Source organism: Sebastes umbrosus, chromosome 22 (genome assembly GCF_015220745.1).
Source record: "Sebastes umbrosus isolate fSebUmb1 chromosome 22, fSebUmb1.pri, whole genome shotgun sequence".
Classification (NCBI taxonomy): Eukaryota; Metazoa; Chordata; class Actinopteri; order Perciformes; family Sebastidae; genus Sebastes; species Sebastes umbrosus.
Genome location: NC_051290.1, coordinates 6,330,876 through 6,347,804, shown reverse-complemented (window position 1 = coordinate 6,347,804; position 16,929 = coordinate 6,330,876). Strand labels below are relative to the sequence as shown.

Here is a 16,929-nt window from a genome sequence, read left to right as displayed (position 1 = left end):
ATTTATCGGACTCTGGACTGTATTTCTGTGAGTTTTACTCAAGTACCCGTCCAACTTTCAGTGTAATACGATAAATTTTGAAGGTAAGGTCATTCTAAAGTCTTGTCTTTCTTTTGGTACCCATTCTTCAGTCATTTCTGTTTATACATTTAATATACTGTATGTTGTCTTCTAACAAAACAGACAACAAAGTGACTATTTGAACATTGACAAAATGTGATTATGATGCAAATATGTCTAAATTAAAGGGACTATTTGTAACTTTCAGAAATGCTTCTTAACTGCGACACCTGTGGCCGTGAAATCAACAAAAGTCAGCGTCGGGCTCGCGCTTGCTCGCTCTAAATATACCTGAACGAGCATCGCTCTAAACAGTGATGCGACACACGTCAGTTAAAATCACAATATCACTCTATATTTCAGCTGCTTGGCAGTAATGTTAGCTGACCAGACGAAGGTCTCTCCATGAATCAATGCTGATCCTAGTGTTGGCTTTTCCTGCCTAAGTGCAGGCTGAAGCAGCGGGGCTCTGCAGCGTGTCTCCCTGCTCTCTCCGCCCGTAGCCGGAGAGAGTAGAGGAGACACCGGTAACGAGAAGACAACGTAAATCTCTGTAGAGCTCCGTCACTTCACAAGACACGGGAAACCTCTGTTGGTCTGGAGGAGCTGCAGCAGTTATTTCTGCACAAACGTCCACTGTGCATTCACTAGATATTCTCAGAGCTAAACTAACTCTTCTGCAGTGTGGAGTGAGCGCGCGTTCACGTCTAGAGGTGGAGCAAGACAACGAGGACGCGCGCTGTCCGAGTGAAGGAGAGCAGGCAGCGGAGACGAGGCTCCAGCCACACGCGAGCGCGCATATGCGAACGCGCATGTGTGCCGACCCGCTACATTTATACGCTTGAAAAGTTACAAATAGTCCCTTTAAATAAAGACTAAAGTTATCTTAATTTCAGGAAAAGGCAGCAATGAGACACATGAAGACGTGGACAGCCAGTGCAGCCAGTGTGAAAGTAAGATTCTCCTAAAGATTTCTATCATTGTGCAGATTATCAAATGTTTGAGCATAAAACAGTTCAGCTGATTTCAGTTTGGTCCATTTTAATTTGAGCCAGATCTCAAGTCTCTATAGAAAAAATAGAGTCTAACTTGATGATCTTTCCTGTATTAGGGAGTGACATAACAGGAAAGCTGATGAGTGTGATCCTGGGCGGTCTGACTGGTTTCCTGGTAGCGGTCATCATCGGTCTGGTTGTTAAAAACAGGAAGCTGCAGACAGGTACTTCATGAGAGCTGCTGGAAATCTCATTTCTGGTTGATTGTTTTTATATATTCTGCATTAATGTGTGTCAGTATGATGAAGAACTACAAAATCGTGTAATAACAGCAAAGGATTGTAAATTAAGATTAAACATATTGTCTCTTTCATTCAGCTGCCAGTGAAGACCAGAACTCACAACAGTATGAGGTGAGTCAATGATATGTTTTAATACTTTAAAGAGGTGGTGGTTTGTTTTTCTCACGAACTCAGCTATTTGACACGTGTTACCGTGTGCTCTCTTTACAGAATGTGGACTGTGATGAGCTGAGAGTCGCAGCGCTGACTTTGTACTCAACAGTGAGGAACAGGAGGCCTGCCTCAGAGAGGGAAGTGGAGACTCGTGTTGTTTACGCTGCCAGCAGATAGACGGCTTCTGAATAATCTAAACATGTTTAAGAATATACTGTATTGAACTTTTGAAATAAAGTATTAAAAAAAAAAAAAAAGGCTCCGACATCATAGTGTTGCAGTCAGCTGTTTGGAAAGTTAGAAAATGTATTTGTGAAACATATGGTGCCTTCAAATGGAGTCGTGTTTACCGTGTTTACCGTGTTTACCGTGTTTACCGTGTTTACTGTGTTTACGAGATGAGTCCATATGAATGCCCCCTCATTTCGTATTCACGACCTCGTAAGTGGAAAGTTTCTGAAAACTCAGAGTTCACGAGCTGTGACGTGTTTGTTGACGTTGTCAGAAATAGTGGAGGCCATGGATGTTCATTTTCGGTACATAATAAAAGGAGTCCTGAGGCAGGAAAAGGTCAAAACCAGAAAGCCATTCCAAACAAATCCAACGAGGCAGACACTAGAAAACACAGACGAGAAGCACGTTGCAACTAGGACGATCTGGCAAACAGTGAGTGGAAAAGGTCCGGTCATGAACTGCAGGTGTGATGAGGAAAGTGGGAACAGGTGTGTAGGTGGGATGGGATGTCAGGTGACCAGGACTGGCAAGAGAGTGTGAGGACATCTAGTGGATGGTCTGAGGATGGCAGGTCTGGGGAGAGGAGAGGAGAGGACATGGCCTGGGTAAGTGAGCAGTTTCTGAGTCTTTCCTGTCAAAGTTAGTCTTGATTGGTGTTTGATGGAGGAGCAGCCATGAGGACATTGATGACTGAGGGTTAGATGGAGGTCTGCAGCAGTGGAGGAGGTGAGGTATACAGCACTTGTCATACAGGAATAGACGGGAAGTGAAAATCATGAGGCCTGTTTGGTCAAAACTCTCTACAAATAAAGTTTAAGATGTCTGTGTTCTGTTTCCTTCATTGACTACTAATTTGAAAAAGAATAAAAACAAAGTAAATGTAGTCCTCTGAAGAGGGGAGGTGGTGGCGGGCCAAAAAATATATATAAATAACCAACAAAATTAAAATGAAAAAGTCAATTTGGCATCACAGCCTGGTTATATTGGGTTGGTATAACAGTGTGTTAACTGTTATTTGCAGTATTGATAAATACAAATATACCTATATATATATTTATTTATTTATATTTATTACTTAAAGGTGCTTAATGTGACACAATGTGAGCATTTTTATTTCCTCAATACAGCTCTCAACATGACGACGGCTACTGGCTAAATGTGCTACCAGCACTAACATCTAAAATAACAGCAACAGTGCTGACAGAGCTAACAGTGTTTACCTGTAATTGGGTGACTTCATTCTCTGCTCAGGTAGACATTACTCCTCTTTATCTTTAGATAGTTGTTTGCTGCTATATTAATGCTCTGGATATCATATAGAGGACCTTTAATTCAGCTGTCATGGATAGAAGAAACAAACATGACCAGCTTATGGTAAACCACACAAGTCTGCATCTGATAACACATCGAAAATAGAAGGTTCTTCACTTACATATCGTGAGAACGTTCGACTGGTGAGAGACTCACGGTTTGCATCTTTCCTTCATCAGATGACTGATTAGAAATCTGCATGTTTAACACCCCGCCTCTTTACTTTGAAAGCACCCTGACTGGAGCTCAGTTCAGTTGCGGATATTGCAGAACATGCACGCACGGTCGGCACGGCCATGTCAACAAAGCATGGAGAAACTGGGATTACAACACAAACACAGAGGGAGAGCGACTTCATTCTCTGCTCAGGTAGACATTATTCCTCTATATCTTTATATAGTTGTTTTCTGTTTTATTAATGATCTAGATATCGTATACAGAACCTTTAATTCAGCTGTCATGGATACCACACAAACATGGCCAGCACCTGTATAGTAAACCACCCAAGTCTGCGTCTGTAAATAACACATAGAAAATAGGAAGTTCCTCACTTACATATCGTGAGAATGTTCAGCTGGTGAGAAACTGACGGTTTGCATCTTTCCTTCATCAGATGACTGATTAGAAATCTGCCTCTTTACTTTGAAAGCACCCTGACTGGAGCTCAGGTCAGTTGCGGACATTGCAGAGCTTCAGTCACACGCACCATGAAGACCTTCACCTTGATAACAGCTTTAACTCTCCGCAGCTTTAGTGAGTACAACTGTATCTACAACTTTGGAAACTTTAACCCACCAGAATTGAAACTAGTTTTTTTAAAGGAAATGTTCATTTTGTTTTATTGAGAGTTAATCTGCTGTGTGTTTCAGGCTGGATCTCTGTCTCAGGTTCTGAGTTTCAGACTGCGGAGGCTCAGTCTGGTGAAGAAGTCACACTGAAGTGCTCCAACTTTTCAAGTTCTAAAGCTCAGATAATCTGGTTCAGAGTGGTCAAGAGATCCCAGCCCCTCGCTATCTCCTTTATGTTCGAGCCTTTTAATTATGAATTGTTCGATGAGTTTCAAAATAGAAAATTTGAAATGAGCTCCAACATCTCTACTGTTTTTCTCAAAATCAAATACGTGAATTCATCTGACTCTGGACTGTATTTCTGCGGATTTTACATCACGGGAAATCCGATTATTCATGATGCAACATATTTAGAAGTTCAAGGTAAGATCGTTGTAAAGTTTGGTCCGTCTTTTGATCGATGTGGCCTTTAGATGGAATACTATCAACTTAAATTTACATTGGTCCATTTAAATATTAATCAGATCTCAAGCAACTACAGATTAAATGTACAGAGTCTCATTTAACAATCTTTCCTGTAAAAGAATGGGATGGAATAACGAAGCTGATGAGCATGATCCTGGGCGGTCTGACTGTTTTCCTGGTAGCGGTCATCATCGGACTGGCTGTTAAAGTCAGGACGCTTCAGACAGGTACTTCATGAGAGCTGCTGGACATCTTATTTCTGGTTGATTGTTTCTATATATTCTGCATTAGTGTGTGTCAGAATGATGAAGAACTACAAAATAGCAACAAAGGATTGTAAATCAGGATTAAACATATGGTCTCTTTCATTCAGCTGCCAGTGAAGACCAGAACTCACAACAGTATGAGGTGAGTCAATGATACGTTTTAATACTTTAAAGAGGTGGTGGTGCAACGGACCGGTTATGCTGCTTAGCTTAGTTAGTTGAGTCAGTCCACATCGTCAGCGACGCTAAACCCAGACTAGCTAAATTGAGTAAATATGACGACAGTTCTATCTATCGACGGCGACGGGAGACCAAAATGCGTCATGTGTCTTCAGCCAACAAAGCCATGAAGCTAAGCTATGAAGCTATGAAGCCAATCTAAAGCTGGTTACAAAGCACCCAGAATATCAGGGCAAAACAAATAAGGGATAATGTACAGCGAGCCGGTCATTGTTGTGAAAGAAACCCCGACAGGGTGATGCCGGTGGTCACTCATCGCCCTGAAGGGGATTCTTTCACAACAATGGCCCGCTAGCTGTACATTATCACGCTTATTACACGGCTACTTACTGAAGAAATCAATAAGTTGACATAAAAACGGTCCAACAGAGTCCGACATCAGAACTGCTATACATAGCAACGGTCTGCTATACATAGCAACGGTCTGCGATACATAGCAACAGTCTGCTATACATAGCAACGGTCTGCTATACATAGCAACGGCCTGCTATACATAGCAACGGCCTGCTATACATAGCAACGGCCTGTTATACATATCAACGGCCTGCTATACATAGCAACGGTCTTTTATACATAGCAACGGTCTGTTATACATAGCAACAGTCTGCTATACATAGCAACGGTCTGCTATACATAGCAACGGCCTGCTATACATAGCAACGGCCTGCTATACATAGCAACGGCCTGCTATACATATCAACGGCCTGCTATACATAGCAACGGTCTTTTATACATAGCAACGGTCTGCTATACATAGCAACAGTCTTTTATACATAGCAACGGTCTGCTATACATAGCAACGGCCTGCTATACAAAGCAACGGCCTGCTATACATAGCAACAGACTTTTATACATAGCAACGGTCTGCTATACATAGCAACGGTCTTTTATACATAGCAACAGTCTGCTATACATATCAACGGTCTGCTATACATAGCAACAGTCTTTTATACATAGCAACGGTCTGCTATACATAGCAACGGCCTGTCATACATAGCAACAGCCTGTTATACATAGCAACGGTCTGTTATACATAGCAACGGTCTGCTATACATATCAACGGTCTGCTATACATAGCAACAGTCTTTTATACATAGCAACGGTCTGCTATACATAGCAACGGTCTGTTATACATAGCAACGGTCTGTTATACATAGCAACGGTCTGTTAAAGAAATAACAGAACGCAGAACGCCGTGATTGACCAATCAGAATGGAGTATTCAACACAGCCGTGTAACAAAGTGATGTTAACATGATTCACATTGAAATGTGTTTCTGTTTATAACTATTAAACTGATCTGAAGTATGCATAATCTATGTTACGATTATGAGGAGTCCTTGGAATATTTCCTTCCCTTTAAGGGGCCTCTGGCCCCAAAACGTTTGAGAACCCCTGCTTTAGAAACTCTCCTTTTTATAGTTTGTCCATTAGAGAGCACCAACAACTTTAAAATGTCACGCTTTATAAATATCTTCGTCACCATCCTATAAGGGAGTCTTATTAACAATCTTTATTAATCGTATCTACTATATTTATGAATTAATATTATTATAGAACACAAAAAGCTTCTCAGCTAAAGATCAAAATGAGTTTCAGCCTCAAAAGTCCAGTATCTGTTGGGCTACAGTATATTGTGGGAATTTAAATCATGTCAAGTCACCACATTAAGACTGTAAATACTTTTCTTACAGAATGTGGACTCTGATGAACTGAACTACGCAGCAGTGACATTTCAACAGAGAGCAGAAAGAAGACAGCCGGAGCCGAATGTTATTTATGCTGCTACCAGATAAGACTCAGGAGATAACTGGAGCTGATGCTGTAATAATATCAATATGCTTTAGAGCTTTTGTAGAGCTTGTTGGTGAGAGGAAGAACCACTCTTGCCAAAACATTTAATTTTACAATAAAGATCCGATATTCATTCATTTGCAAGAATACATGTTTTTAATGTTTGATAGAAGACGAGCCTGTCCAGAGTCTCTTATACTGAGGGGTTAGAGGGAGGTCTGCAGCAGTGAGTGAGGAACACATCACTTGTCTGACAGGAAGAGGCAGTACAGTGTGGTCGGAGCACAACTGAGGTGAAAATCATGAGGCCTGTTAACGGTTTCTAAAAAAAAATATGTCTGAGACAATTCAAAACCTCAAGAGCAGGATAGAAGAAGAACCCTACAGTACATATAGTCAAAATGGAGTATTTTGATTGCGATAACACAACACGTGTGAAATGAAAAATGGATTACCACTGGAAGGCAGGAAGATGGGTTGAGGTTCAGGAGGCTAGAGAGCAAAGGAACGAAGCAACGTTGACGATCTGGCAACTGACGGTGGAAAAGGGGGCTGGTATAAATACCTCCAGGGTGATTGGAGAATGAGACTCAGGTGAGTAGGTGGATGTGGGAGTCGGGTAGGAAAGTCTGAGTGCATCTGGTGGACGGATGGAGAACGGCAAAGACTGAGTGAATGCTGTCAGTCAATGTGGTGTAAAACGCTTCGAGCGAGGCGCTATATAAATGCAAGTCCATTTACCACCAGACGTCATGTAAGCAGCTATTCTATTAGGTACTAAAAATATCTATATTTCTAAAAACCAATGACTTAATTCAGCTGTCATGGATGGAACAAACAAACATGACAAGCATCTGTATGGTAAACCACTGAAGTCTTCATCTGTACATAACACACAGAAAATAGAAGGTTCTTCACTTACATATCGTGAGAACGTTCAACTGATGAGAGACTCACGGTTTGCATCTTTCCTTCATCAGATGACTGATTCTCCATGTTTAACACCCCGCCTCTTTACTTTGAAAGCACCCTGACTGGAGCTCAGCTCAGTTGCGGACATTGCAGAGCTTCAGTCACACGCACCATGAAGACCTTCACCTTGATAACAGCTATAACTCTCTGCAGCTTTAGTGAGTACAACTGCATCTATTCTGGTCTACTTCTACTTATTTAAAAGTTTATCTAAAGGAAATGTTAATTTTGTTTAATTTAAACTAAATCTGCTGTTTGTTTCAGGCTGGATCTCTGTCTCAGGTTCTGAGTTTCAGACTGTGGAGGTTCAGTCTGGTGAAGAAGTCACACTGACGTGCTCCAACATGTCAAACCATGATTCTACGACATGGTGGTCCAGACTGGTGGACAGAACCAAGGCCAGCTGTATCACTGTTATGTACAACGCTCATGGTGACATTAAATACTGTGATGGAGTTCAAAAGTTGAAATATGAAATGAGCTCCAACATCACCACTCTCTTTCTCAAAATCAAACACGTGGATTTATCTGACTCTGGACCGTATTTCTGTGAGTTTTTCTCACGTGGCCGTCCAACTCTCAGTGTAATACGTTTGAATGTTAAAGGTAAGGTCATTCTAATGTCTTGTCTTTCTTTTGGTACCCATTCTTCGGTCATTTATGTTTATACATTTAATATACTGTAGGTTGTCTTCGAACAAAACAGACAACAAAGTGACTATTTGAACATTGACAAAATGTGATTATGATGCAAATATGTCATAATTAAATAAAGACTAAAGTTATCTTAATTTCAGTAAAAGGCAGCAATGAGACACCTGATGACGTGGACAGCCAGTGTGAAAGTAAGACTCTCCTAAAGATTTCTATCATTGTGCAGATTATCAAATGTTTGAGGGTAAAACAGTTCAGCTGAATTCAGTTTGGTCCATTTTAATTTGAGCCAGATCTCAAGTCTCTATAGAGTCTAACTTGATGATATTTCCTGTATAAGTGAGTGACGGAACAGCAAAGCTGACGAGTATGATCCTGGGCGGTCTGACTGTCTTCCTGGTAATGGTCATCATCGGTCTGGTTGTTAAAGTCAGGAAGCTTCAGACAGGTACTGTTTCTGTTTGGTTTAGTTGCTGCTGTAAACTCTCTTCAAGTTGTGTCAAAATGCAAAACTGACCAGATATTTTGTTTCTGTCTCTTAGCTGATGGAGAAGAACAGAATCCAGAGCAAAGAGAGGTGAATACAAAGTTATCCTTTACTTTTATATATTGTTTAATAACCACTGTCGCCTCACAGCAAGTTATTGAACATTTTTTAAGAACCCATTTTCATTCACATATCTTGAGGTCAGAGGTCAAGGGACCTCTATGAAAATGGCCATGCTAGTTTTTCCTCATCAAAATGTAGCACAAGTTTGGAGCGTTATTTAAACTCCTTCCTGACCAGATAGTATGACATGGTGGTTACCAATGGATTTCTTAAGTTTTCTAGTTTCATATGATACCAGTATCTTCACAACAATCTATCACAAGTTGCATTAATGTGTTAAAGAAATTAGTGGCGTTAAAACAAATTTGCATGATCGTGTTAACTTTGACAGCCCTAATCTATTTATAAATGAATAATGGCCAAATATCAAAAAAGGTGTCAGCTTCAAAAATCCAGTATCTGTGTGGCTACAGTATATTTAGGGGATTAAAATCATGTCAAGTCACCACATTAAGACTGTAAATACTTTTCTTACAGAATGTGGACTCTGATGAACTGAACTACGCAGCAGTGACATTTCAACCGAGAGCAGAAAGAAGACAGCCGGAGCCGAATGTTATTTATGCTGCTACCAGATAAGACTCAGGAGATAACTGGAGCTGATGCTGTAATAATATCAATATGCTTTGGAGCTTTTGTAGAGCTTGTTGGTGAGAGGAAGAACCACTCTTGCCAAAACATTTCATTTTGCAATAAAGATTCGATGCATGCAGAGCTTTCATTCTGAGCATTTCCTTTCTGTCAGTTCAAAGAATATATGTTTGGTGTTTGATGGAGGACGAGCCTGTCCGGAGTCTCTTATACTGAGGGGTTAGATGGAGGTCGGCAGCAGTGAGTGAGGAACGCATCACTTGTCTGACAGGAAGAGGCAGTACAGTGTGGTCAGAGCACAACTGAGGTGAAAATCATGAGGCGTGTTAACGGTTTCTAAAAATAAAATGTGGGTCAGACAATTCAACACCTCAAGAGCAGGATAGAAGAACCATACAGTACATATAGTCAAATCGGAGTATTTTGATTGTGATATCATAATACATGTGAAATGAATTAAAATGTATAAAAAATGGATTACCACTGGAAGGCAGGAAGACAGATATAGGTTGAGGTTCAGGAGGCTGGAGAGCAAAGGAACGAAGCAACATTGCCGATCTGGCAACTGACTGGGTTAAAGGGGGCTGCTATAAATACGTCCAGTGTGATGGAGAATGAGACTCAGATGAGCAGGTAGATGTGGGAGTCAGGTGGGAAAGTCTGAGAGCATCTGGTGGACGGATGGAGAACAGCAAAGACTACAAAGCTTCATAGAAATGAGTCTTAAAGAGTACCTAGAATGCTTATTTTCAGGTGCATACTTGTATTTGGAGTGTCTTGAACATGTTTACATGCTTTAATGTTACTTTTCTCACACCGACTGTGCTGCACGGAACCTGCCTTATCCCCAAACTGCTCCGAAGGCTGTGCCATCGGTGTGTATTGAGATTAGATCCTGATGGGCAGGTTGGCACCTTGCATGACAGCTTCTGCCGTCAGTGTATGAATGTTTGTGTGAATGCTGACATGTAGTGTAAAACGCTTACCACCGGACGCCATGTAAGCAGCTATTCTATTAGGTACTAAAAATATCTATATTTCTTAGAATTAATGACCTAATTCAGCTGTCATGGATACCAACAGCTTGTGCAGAACAAACAAACAAACATGACCAGCATCTGTAAATAACACAGAAAATAGGAAGTTCCTCACTTACATATCGTGAGAATGTTAAGCTGGTGAGAAACTCACGGTTTGCATCTCTCCTTCATCAGATAACTTAGAAATCTGCATGTTTAACACCCCGCCTCTTTACTTTGAAAGCACCCTGACTGGAGCTCAGTTCAGTTGCGGACATTGCAGAGCTTCAGTCACACGCACCATGAAGACCTTCACCTTGATAACAGCTATAACTCTCTGCAGCTTTAGTGAGTACAACTGCATCTATTCTGGTCTACTTCTACTTATTTAAAAGTTTATCTAAAGGAAATGTTAATTTTGTTTAATTGAGAGTAAATCTGCTGTGTGTTTCAGGCTGGATCTCTGTCTCAGGTTCTGAGTTTCAGACTGTGGAGGTTCAGTCTGGTGAAGAAGTCACACTGACGTGCTCCAACATGTCAAGCCATGATTCTACGACATGGTGGTCCAGAATGGTGGACAGAACCAAGGCCAGCTGTATCACTGTTATGTACAACGCTCATGGTGACGCTATATACTGTGATGGAGTTCAAAATTTGAAATTTGAAATGAGCTCCAACATCTCCACTCTCTTTCTCAAAATCAAAGACGTGGATTCATCTGACTCTGGACCGTATTTCTGTGAGTTTTTCTCACATGGCCGTCCAACTCTCAGTGTAATACGTTTAAATGTTGAAGGTAAGGTCATTCTAAAGTCTTGTCTTTCTTTTGGTACCCATTCTTCGGTCATTTATGTTTATACATTTAATATACTGTATGTTGTCTTCTAACAAAACAGACAACAAAGTGACTATTTGAACATTGACAAAATGTGATTATGATGCAAATATGTCTAAATTAAATAAAGACTAAAGTTATCTTAATTTCAGTAAAAGGCAGCAATGAGACACATGATGACGTGGACAGCCAGTGCAGCCAGTGTGAAAGTAAGATTCTCCTAAAGATTTCTATCATTGTGCAGATTATCAAATGTTTGAGGGTAAAACAGTTCAGCTGAATTCAGTTTAGTCCATTTTAATTTGAGCCAGATCTCAAGTCTCTATAGAGTCTAACTTGATGATCTTTCCTGTATAAGTGAGTGACGGAACAGCAAAGCTGACGAGTATGATCCTGGGCGGTCTGACTGTCTTCCTGGTAGCGGTCATCATCGGTCTGGTTGTTAAAGTCAGGAAGCTGCAGACTTCAGGTACTGTTTCTGTTTGGTTTTCTTGCTGCTGGAAATTCTCTTCAAGTTGTGTCAAAATGCAAAACTGACCAGATGTTTTGTTTCTGTCTCTTAGCTGATGGAGAAGAACAGAATCCAGAGCAAAGAGAGGTGAATACAAAGTTATCCTTTACTTTTATATATTGTTTAATAACCACTGTCGCCTCACAGCAAATTAATCACACATTTTTAAAAACCCATTTTCATTCACATATCTTGAGGTCAGAGGTCAAGGGACCTCTATGAAAAGGACCATGCTAGTTTTTTCTCATCAAAATGTAGCACAAGTTTGGAGCGTTATTTAAACTCCTTCCTGACAAGCTAGTATGACATGGTGGTTACCAATGGATTCCTTAAGTTTTTTAGTTTCATATGATACCAGTATCTTCACAACAATCTATCACAAGTTGCATTAATGTGTAAAGAAATTAGTGGCGCTAAAACAAATTTGCATGATCAGGTTAACTGTGACAGCCCTAATCTATTTATAAATTAATAATGGCCAAATATCAAAATGAGTTTCAGCCTCAAAAATCCAGTATCTGTGTGGCTACAGTATATTGTGGGGAATTAAAATCATGTCAAGTCACCACATTAAGACTGTAAATACTTTTCTAACAGAATGTGGAGCTGAACTACGCAGCAGTGACATTTCAACAGAGAGCAGAAAGAAGACAGCCGGAGTCGAATGTTATTTATGCTGCTACCAGATAAGACTCAGGAGATAACTGGAGCTGATGCTGTAATAATATCAATATGCTTTGGAGTTTTTGTAGAGCTTGTTGGTGAGAGGAAGAACCACTCTTGCCAAAACATTTAATTTTACAATAAAGATCCGATATTCATTCATTTGCAAGAATACATGTTTTTAATGTTTGATAGAAGACGAGCCTGTCCAGAGTCTCTTATACTGAGGGGTTAGATGGAGGTCGGCAGCAGTGAGTGAGGAACACATCACTTGTCTGACAGGAAGAGGCAGTACAGTGTGGTCGGAGCACAACTGAGGTGAAAATCATGAGGCCTGTTAACGGTTTCTAAAAAAAAATATGTCTGAGACAATTCAAAACCTCAAGAGCAGGATAGAAGAAGAACCATACAGTACATATAGTCAAAACGGAGTATTTTGATTGCGATAACACAACACGTGTGAAATGAAAAATGGATTACCACTGGAAGGCAGGAAGATGGGTTGAGGTTCAGGAGGCTGGAGAGCAAAGGAACGAAGCAACGTTGACGATCTGGCAACTGACGGTGGAAAAGGGGACTGGTATAAATACCTCCAGGGTGATTGGAGAATGAGACTCAGGTGAGCAGGTGGATGTGGGAGTCGGGTAGGAAAGTCTGAGTGCATCTGGTGGATGGATGGAGAACGGCAAAGACTGAGTGAATGCTGTCAGTCAATGTGGTGTAAAACGCTTCGAGCGAGACGCTATATAAATGCAAGTCCATTTACCACCAGACGTCATGTAAGCAGCTATTCTATTAGTACTAAATATATCTATATTTTTAAAAACCAATGACTTAATTCAGCTGTCATGGATAGAACAAACAAACATGACCAGCATCTGTATGGTAAACCACTGAAGTCTTCATCTGTACATAACACATAGAAAATAGAAGGTTCTTCACTTACATATCGTGAGAACGTTCAACTGATGAGAGACTCACGGTTTGCATCTTTCCTTCATCAGATGACTTATTAGAAAGCTGCATGTTTAACACCCCGCCTCTTTACTTTGAAAGCACCCTGACTGGAGCTCAGTTCAGTTGCGGACATTGCAGAGCTTCAGTCACACGCACCATGAAGACCTTCACCTTGATAACAGCTTTAACTCTCTGCAGCTTTAGTGAGTACAACTGTGTCTATTCTACTCTACTTCTAATTATTTAAAAGTTTATCTAAAGGAAATGTTAATTTTGTTTAATTATGAGTAAATCTGCTGTGTGTTTCAGGCTGGATCTCTGTCTCAGGTTCTGAGTTTCAGACTGTGGAGGTTCAGTCTGGTGAAGAAGTCACACTGACGTGCTCCAACATGTCAAGCCATGATTCTATGACATGGTGGTCCAGAATGGTGGACAGAACCAAGGCCAGCTTTATCACTGTTATGTACAACGCTCATGGTGACGTTAAATACTGTGATGGAGTACAAAATTTGAAATTTGAAATGAGCTCTAACATCACCACTCTCTTTCTCAAAATCAAAGACGTGGATTCATCTGACTCTGGACTGTATTTCTGTGAGTTTTACTCACGTCGCCGTCCAATTTTCAGTGTACTACGTTTAAATGTTGAAGGTAAGGTCATTCTAAAGTCTTGTCTTTCTTTTGGTACCCATTCTTCTGTCATTTATGTTTATACATTTAATATACTGTAGGTTGTCTTCGAACAAAACAGACAACAAAGTGATTATTTGAACATTGACAAAATGTGATTATTATGCAAATATGTCAAAATTCAATAAAGACTAAAGTTATCTTAATTTCAGTAAAAGGCAGCAATGAGACACATGATGACGTGGACAGCCAGTGTGAAAGTAAGACTCTCCTAAAGATTTCTATCATTGTGCAGATTATCAAATGTTTGAGGGTAAAACAGTTCAGCTGGATTCAGTTTAGTCCATTTTAATTTGAGCCAGATCTCAAGTCTCTATAGAGTCTAACTTCATGATATTTCCTGTATAAGCGAGTGACGGAACAGCAAAGCTGACGAGTATGATCCTGGGCGGTCTGACTGTCTTCCTGGTAGCGGTCATCATCGGTCTGGTTGTTAAAAACAGGAAGCTTCAGACTTCAGGTACTGTTTCTGTTTGGTTTAGTTGCTGCTGGAAATTCTCTTCAAGTTGTGTCAATATGCAAAACTGACCAGATGTTTTGTTTCTGTCTCTTAGCTGATGGAGAAAAACAGAATCCAGAGCAAAGAGAGGTGAATACAAAGTTATCCTTTACTTTAACAGCCGGGACTACAGTACATTGTATCGTCTAATATTAGCTTGTCCCTGAAATTATATAGTATTTGTTTGTATGTATATAGTTGTATGCATATACTGTATATGGGCCGATAAGTAACAAGAAATTGCATGTTTGAGCTACTTTAGAGCAGTGATTCTCTGTCAGGGGGTCCACAAAAAAATTTGATATCAATTATAAAATCGTGCCGTATCATTAAAAAGTACATATCTAAAGATGGGGACCATTTGCTCAAATAGAACAAGCATGCTGTGTCCATTTCTACCACCCACGTTAGCTCTGGGCCAATAGAAACAATCATTCTGTCATGAATCAGTCACTTCACTCAGAACGCAACGGACCGTTCCTGCAGCAGCTTAGCTCAGCTTATTAGCCAGCTAGCTAGCTGGTGAGAATGGAGAAATATTTGAGTCAGTCCACAAGTGACGCTTGGGAATTTAAATCATGTCAAGTCACCACATTAAGACTGTAAATACTTTTCTTACAGAATGTGGACTCTGATGAACTGAACTATGCAGCAGTGACATTTCAACCGAAAGCAAAAAGAAGACAGCCGGAGCCGAATGTTATTTATGCTGCTACCAGATAAGACTCAGGAGATAACTGGAGCTGATGCTGTAATAATATCAATATGCTTTGGAGCTTTTGTAGAGCTTGTTGGTGAGAGGAAGAACCACTCTTGCCAAAACATTTCATTTTGCAATAAAGATCCGATGCATGCAGAGCTTTCATTCTGAGCATTTCCTTTCTCTGAGTCAAAGAATATATGTTTTTAATGTTTGATGGAGGACGAGCCTGTCCAGAGTCTCTTATACTGAGGGGTTAGAGGGAGGTCTGCAGCAGTGCGTGAGGAACACATCACTTGTCTGACAGGAAGAGGCAGTACAGTGTGGTCGGAGCACAACTGAGGTGAAAATCATGAGGACTGTTAAAGGTTTCTAAAAATAAAATGTGGGTGAGACAATTCAACACCTCAAGAGCAGGATAGAAGAAGAACCATACAGTACATATAGTCAAAACAGAGTATTTTAATTGCGATATCATAATACATGTGAAATTAATTAAAAACACTATGTATAAAAGATGGACTAGGAAGACAAACAGAAATAGGTTCAGTTTACCTTTCTCATACCGGCTGTGCTGCACAGAACCTGCCAGAATCAAAAATAAATGAATAAATAAATAAATAAATAAATAAATAAATAAAGGACTTGACAAATAAACAAATAGGCCATTAAAAGTAGCAAAAATCTCAGTTTTAATTTGCTTTTTTATCTATTTACCTTTAAAATAAATCCCTTATTTATTTACTCTTCTGTTTAATTTACACTCTTATTTATTTATTTGTAGGAACTTTTCAATTTATTCATTTATTTTTGCATGAATATTTATTTATTTATTTATTTATTTATGTATTTATTTATTTATTATTTTTATTTTATTTTTGCATGCATGATGCCTATTTATTTACTCTTCTGTTTAATTTCCACTTTTATTTATTTATGTATTTATTAAATATTTTTACATTTATTTTATATTATTTTTAAATGTATTTACTTATTTATGTGATTATTTATTTATTTATGCATGATTTCCCCTTAGCATTTCACCCCTTATTTGTTTCCCCAAACTTATCTATCTCTGTATTCTTTTCTTTATATATTTATTCATACATTTGTTTTTACATTTCTTCATGCATTTCTGCAGGGGGAGACTCGAGGGTACCCATAGAACCCATTTTCATTCACATATCTGGAGGTCAGAGGTCAAGGAACCCCTTTGAAAATGGCCATGATAGTTTTTCCTCGCCAAAATTTAGTTTAAGTTTGGAGCGTTATTTAGCCTCCTTTACGACAAGCTACTATGACATGGTTGATATCAATGTATTCATTAGGTTTTCTACAGTAAATACGACAAGAAGTTGGGCCTTCAGCTCTCTGCATCATGACCTCACACAACAAAGGCCTTCATGTTCCCAAAGAACAATAATTGATCATGCTGTTTTAAAAGTGAAGTGAGGTTTATGTTGTAACTGTAGATATAGAAAATGAGCATCATGTCAGCTGTAAATAAGTCTCAAAAATATCACCACTTCCCTTATTGCAAGTCACACGTCAAACTCACACCCCGGCTTTATCTTCACATAGTGCAGCATCTCTTTAAGAGGTGTCTGAAGCAGTGTGACAC

At 39.7% G+C, this 16,929-nt stretch overlaps 1 protein-coding gene and 2 long non-coding RNA genes across 3 annotated transcripts; all 3 read left to right on the top strand.

Annotated features, from left to right (window-relative positions):
* Nucleotides 1-2,323: 2,323 nt before the first annotated feature.
* LOC119481596 lies at nt 2,324-3,805 on the top strand. The gene is made up of 3 exons (XR_005205228.1): nt 2,324-2,470; nt 3,235-3,424; nt 3,669-3,805. It is a non-coding gene; the product is annotated as an uncharacterized LOC119481596 (long non-coding RNA).
* A 6,950-nt stretch (nt 3,806-10,755) lies between these two features.
* LOC119482144 lies at nt 10,756-12,547 on the top strand. The gene is made up of 6 exons (XM_037759564.1): nt 10,756-10,801; nt 10,908-11,249; nt 11,441-11,497; nt 11,647-11,757; nt 11,852-11,886; nt 12,397-12,547. The coding sequence occupies exons 1-6, from the start codon at nt 10,756-10,758 to the stop codon at nt 12,487-12,489; spliced, it is 684 nt and encodes a 227-aa protein (XP_037615492.1). The 3' UTR covers nt 12,490-12,547.
* A 1,430-nt stretch (nt 12,548-13,977) lies between these two features.
* Nucleotides 13,978-14,569, top strand: LOC119481597. The gene is made up of 3 exons (XR_005205229.1): nt 13,978-14,070; nt 14,262-14,309; nt 14,459-14,569. It is a non-coding gene; the product is annotated as an uncharacterized LOC119481597 (long non-coding RNA).
* Nucleotides 14,570-16,929: the final 2,360 nt, after the last annotated feature.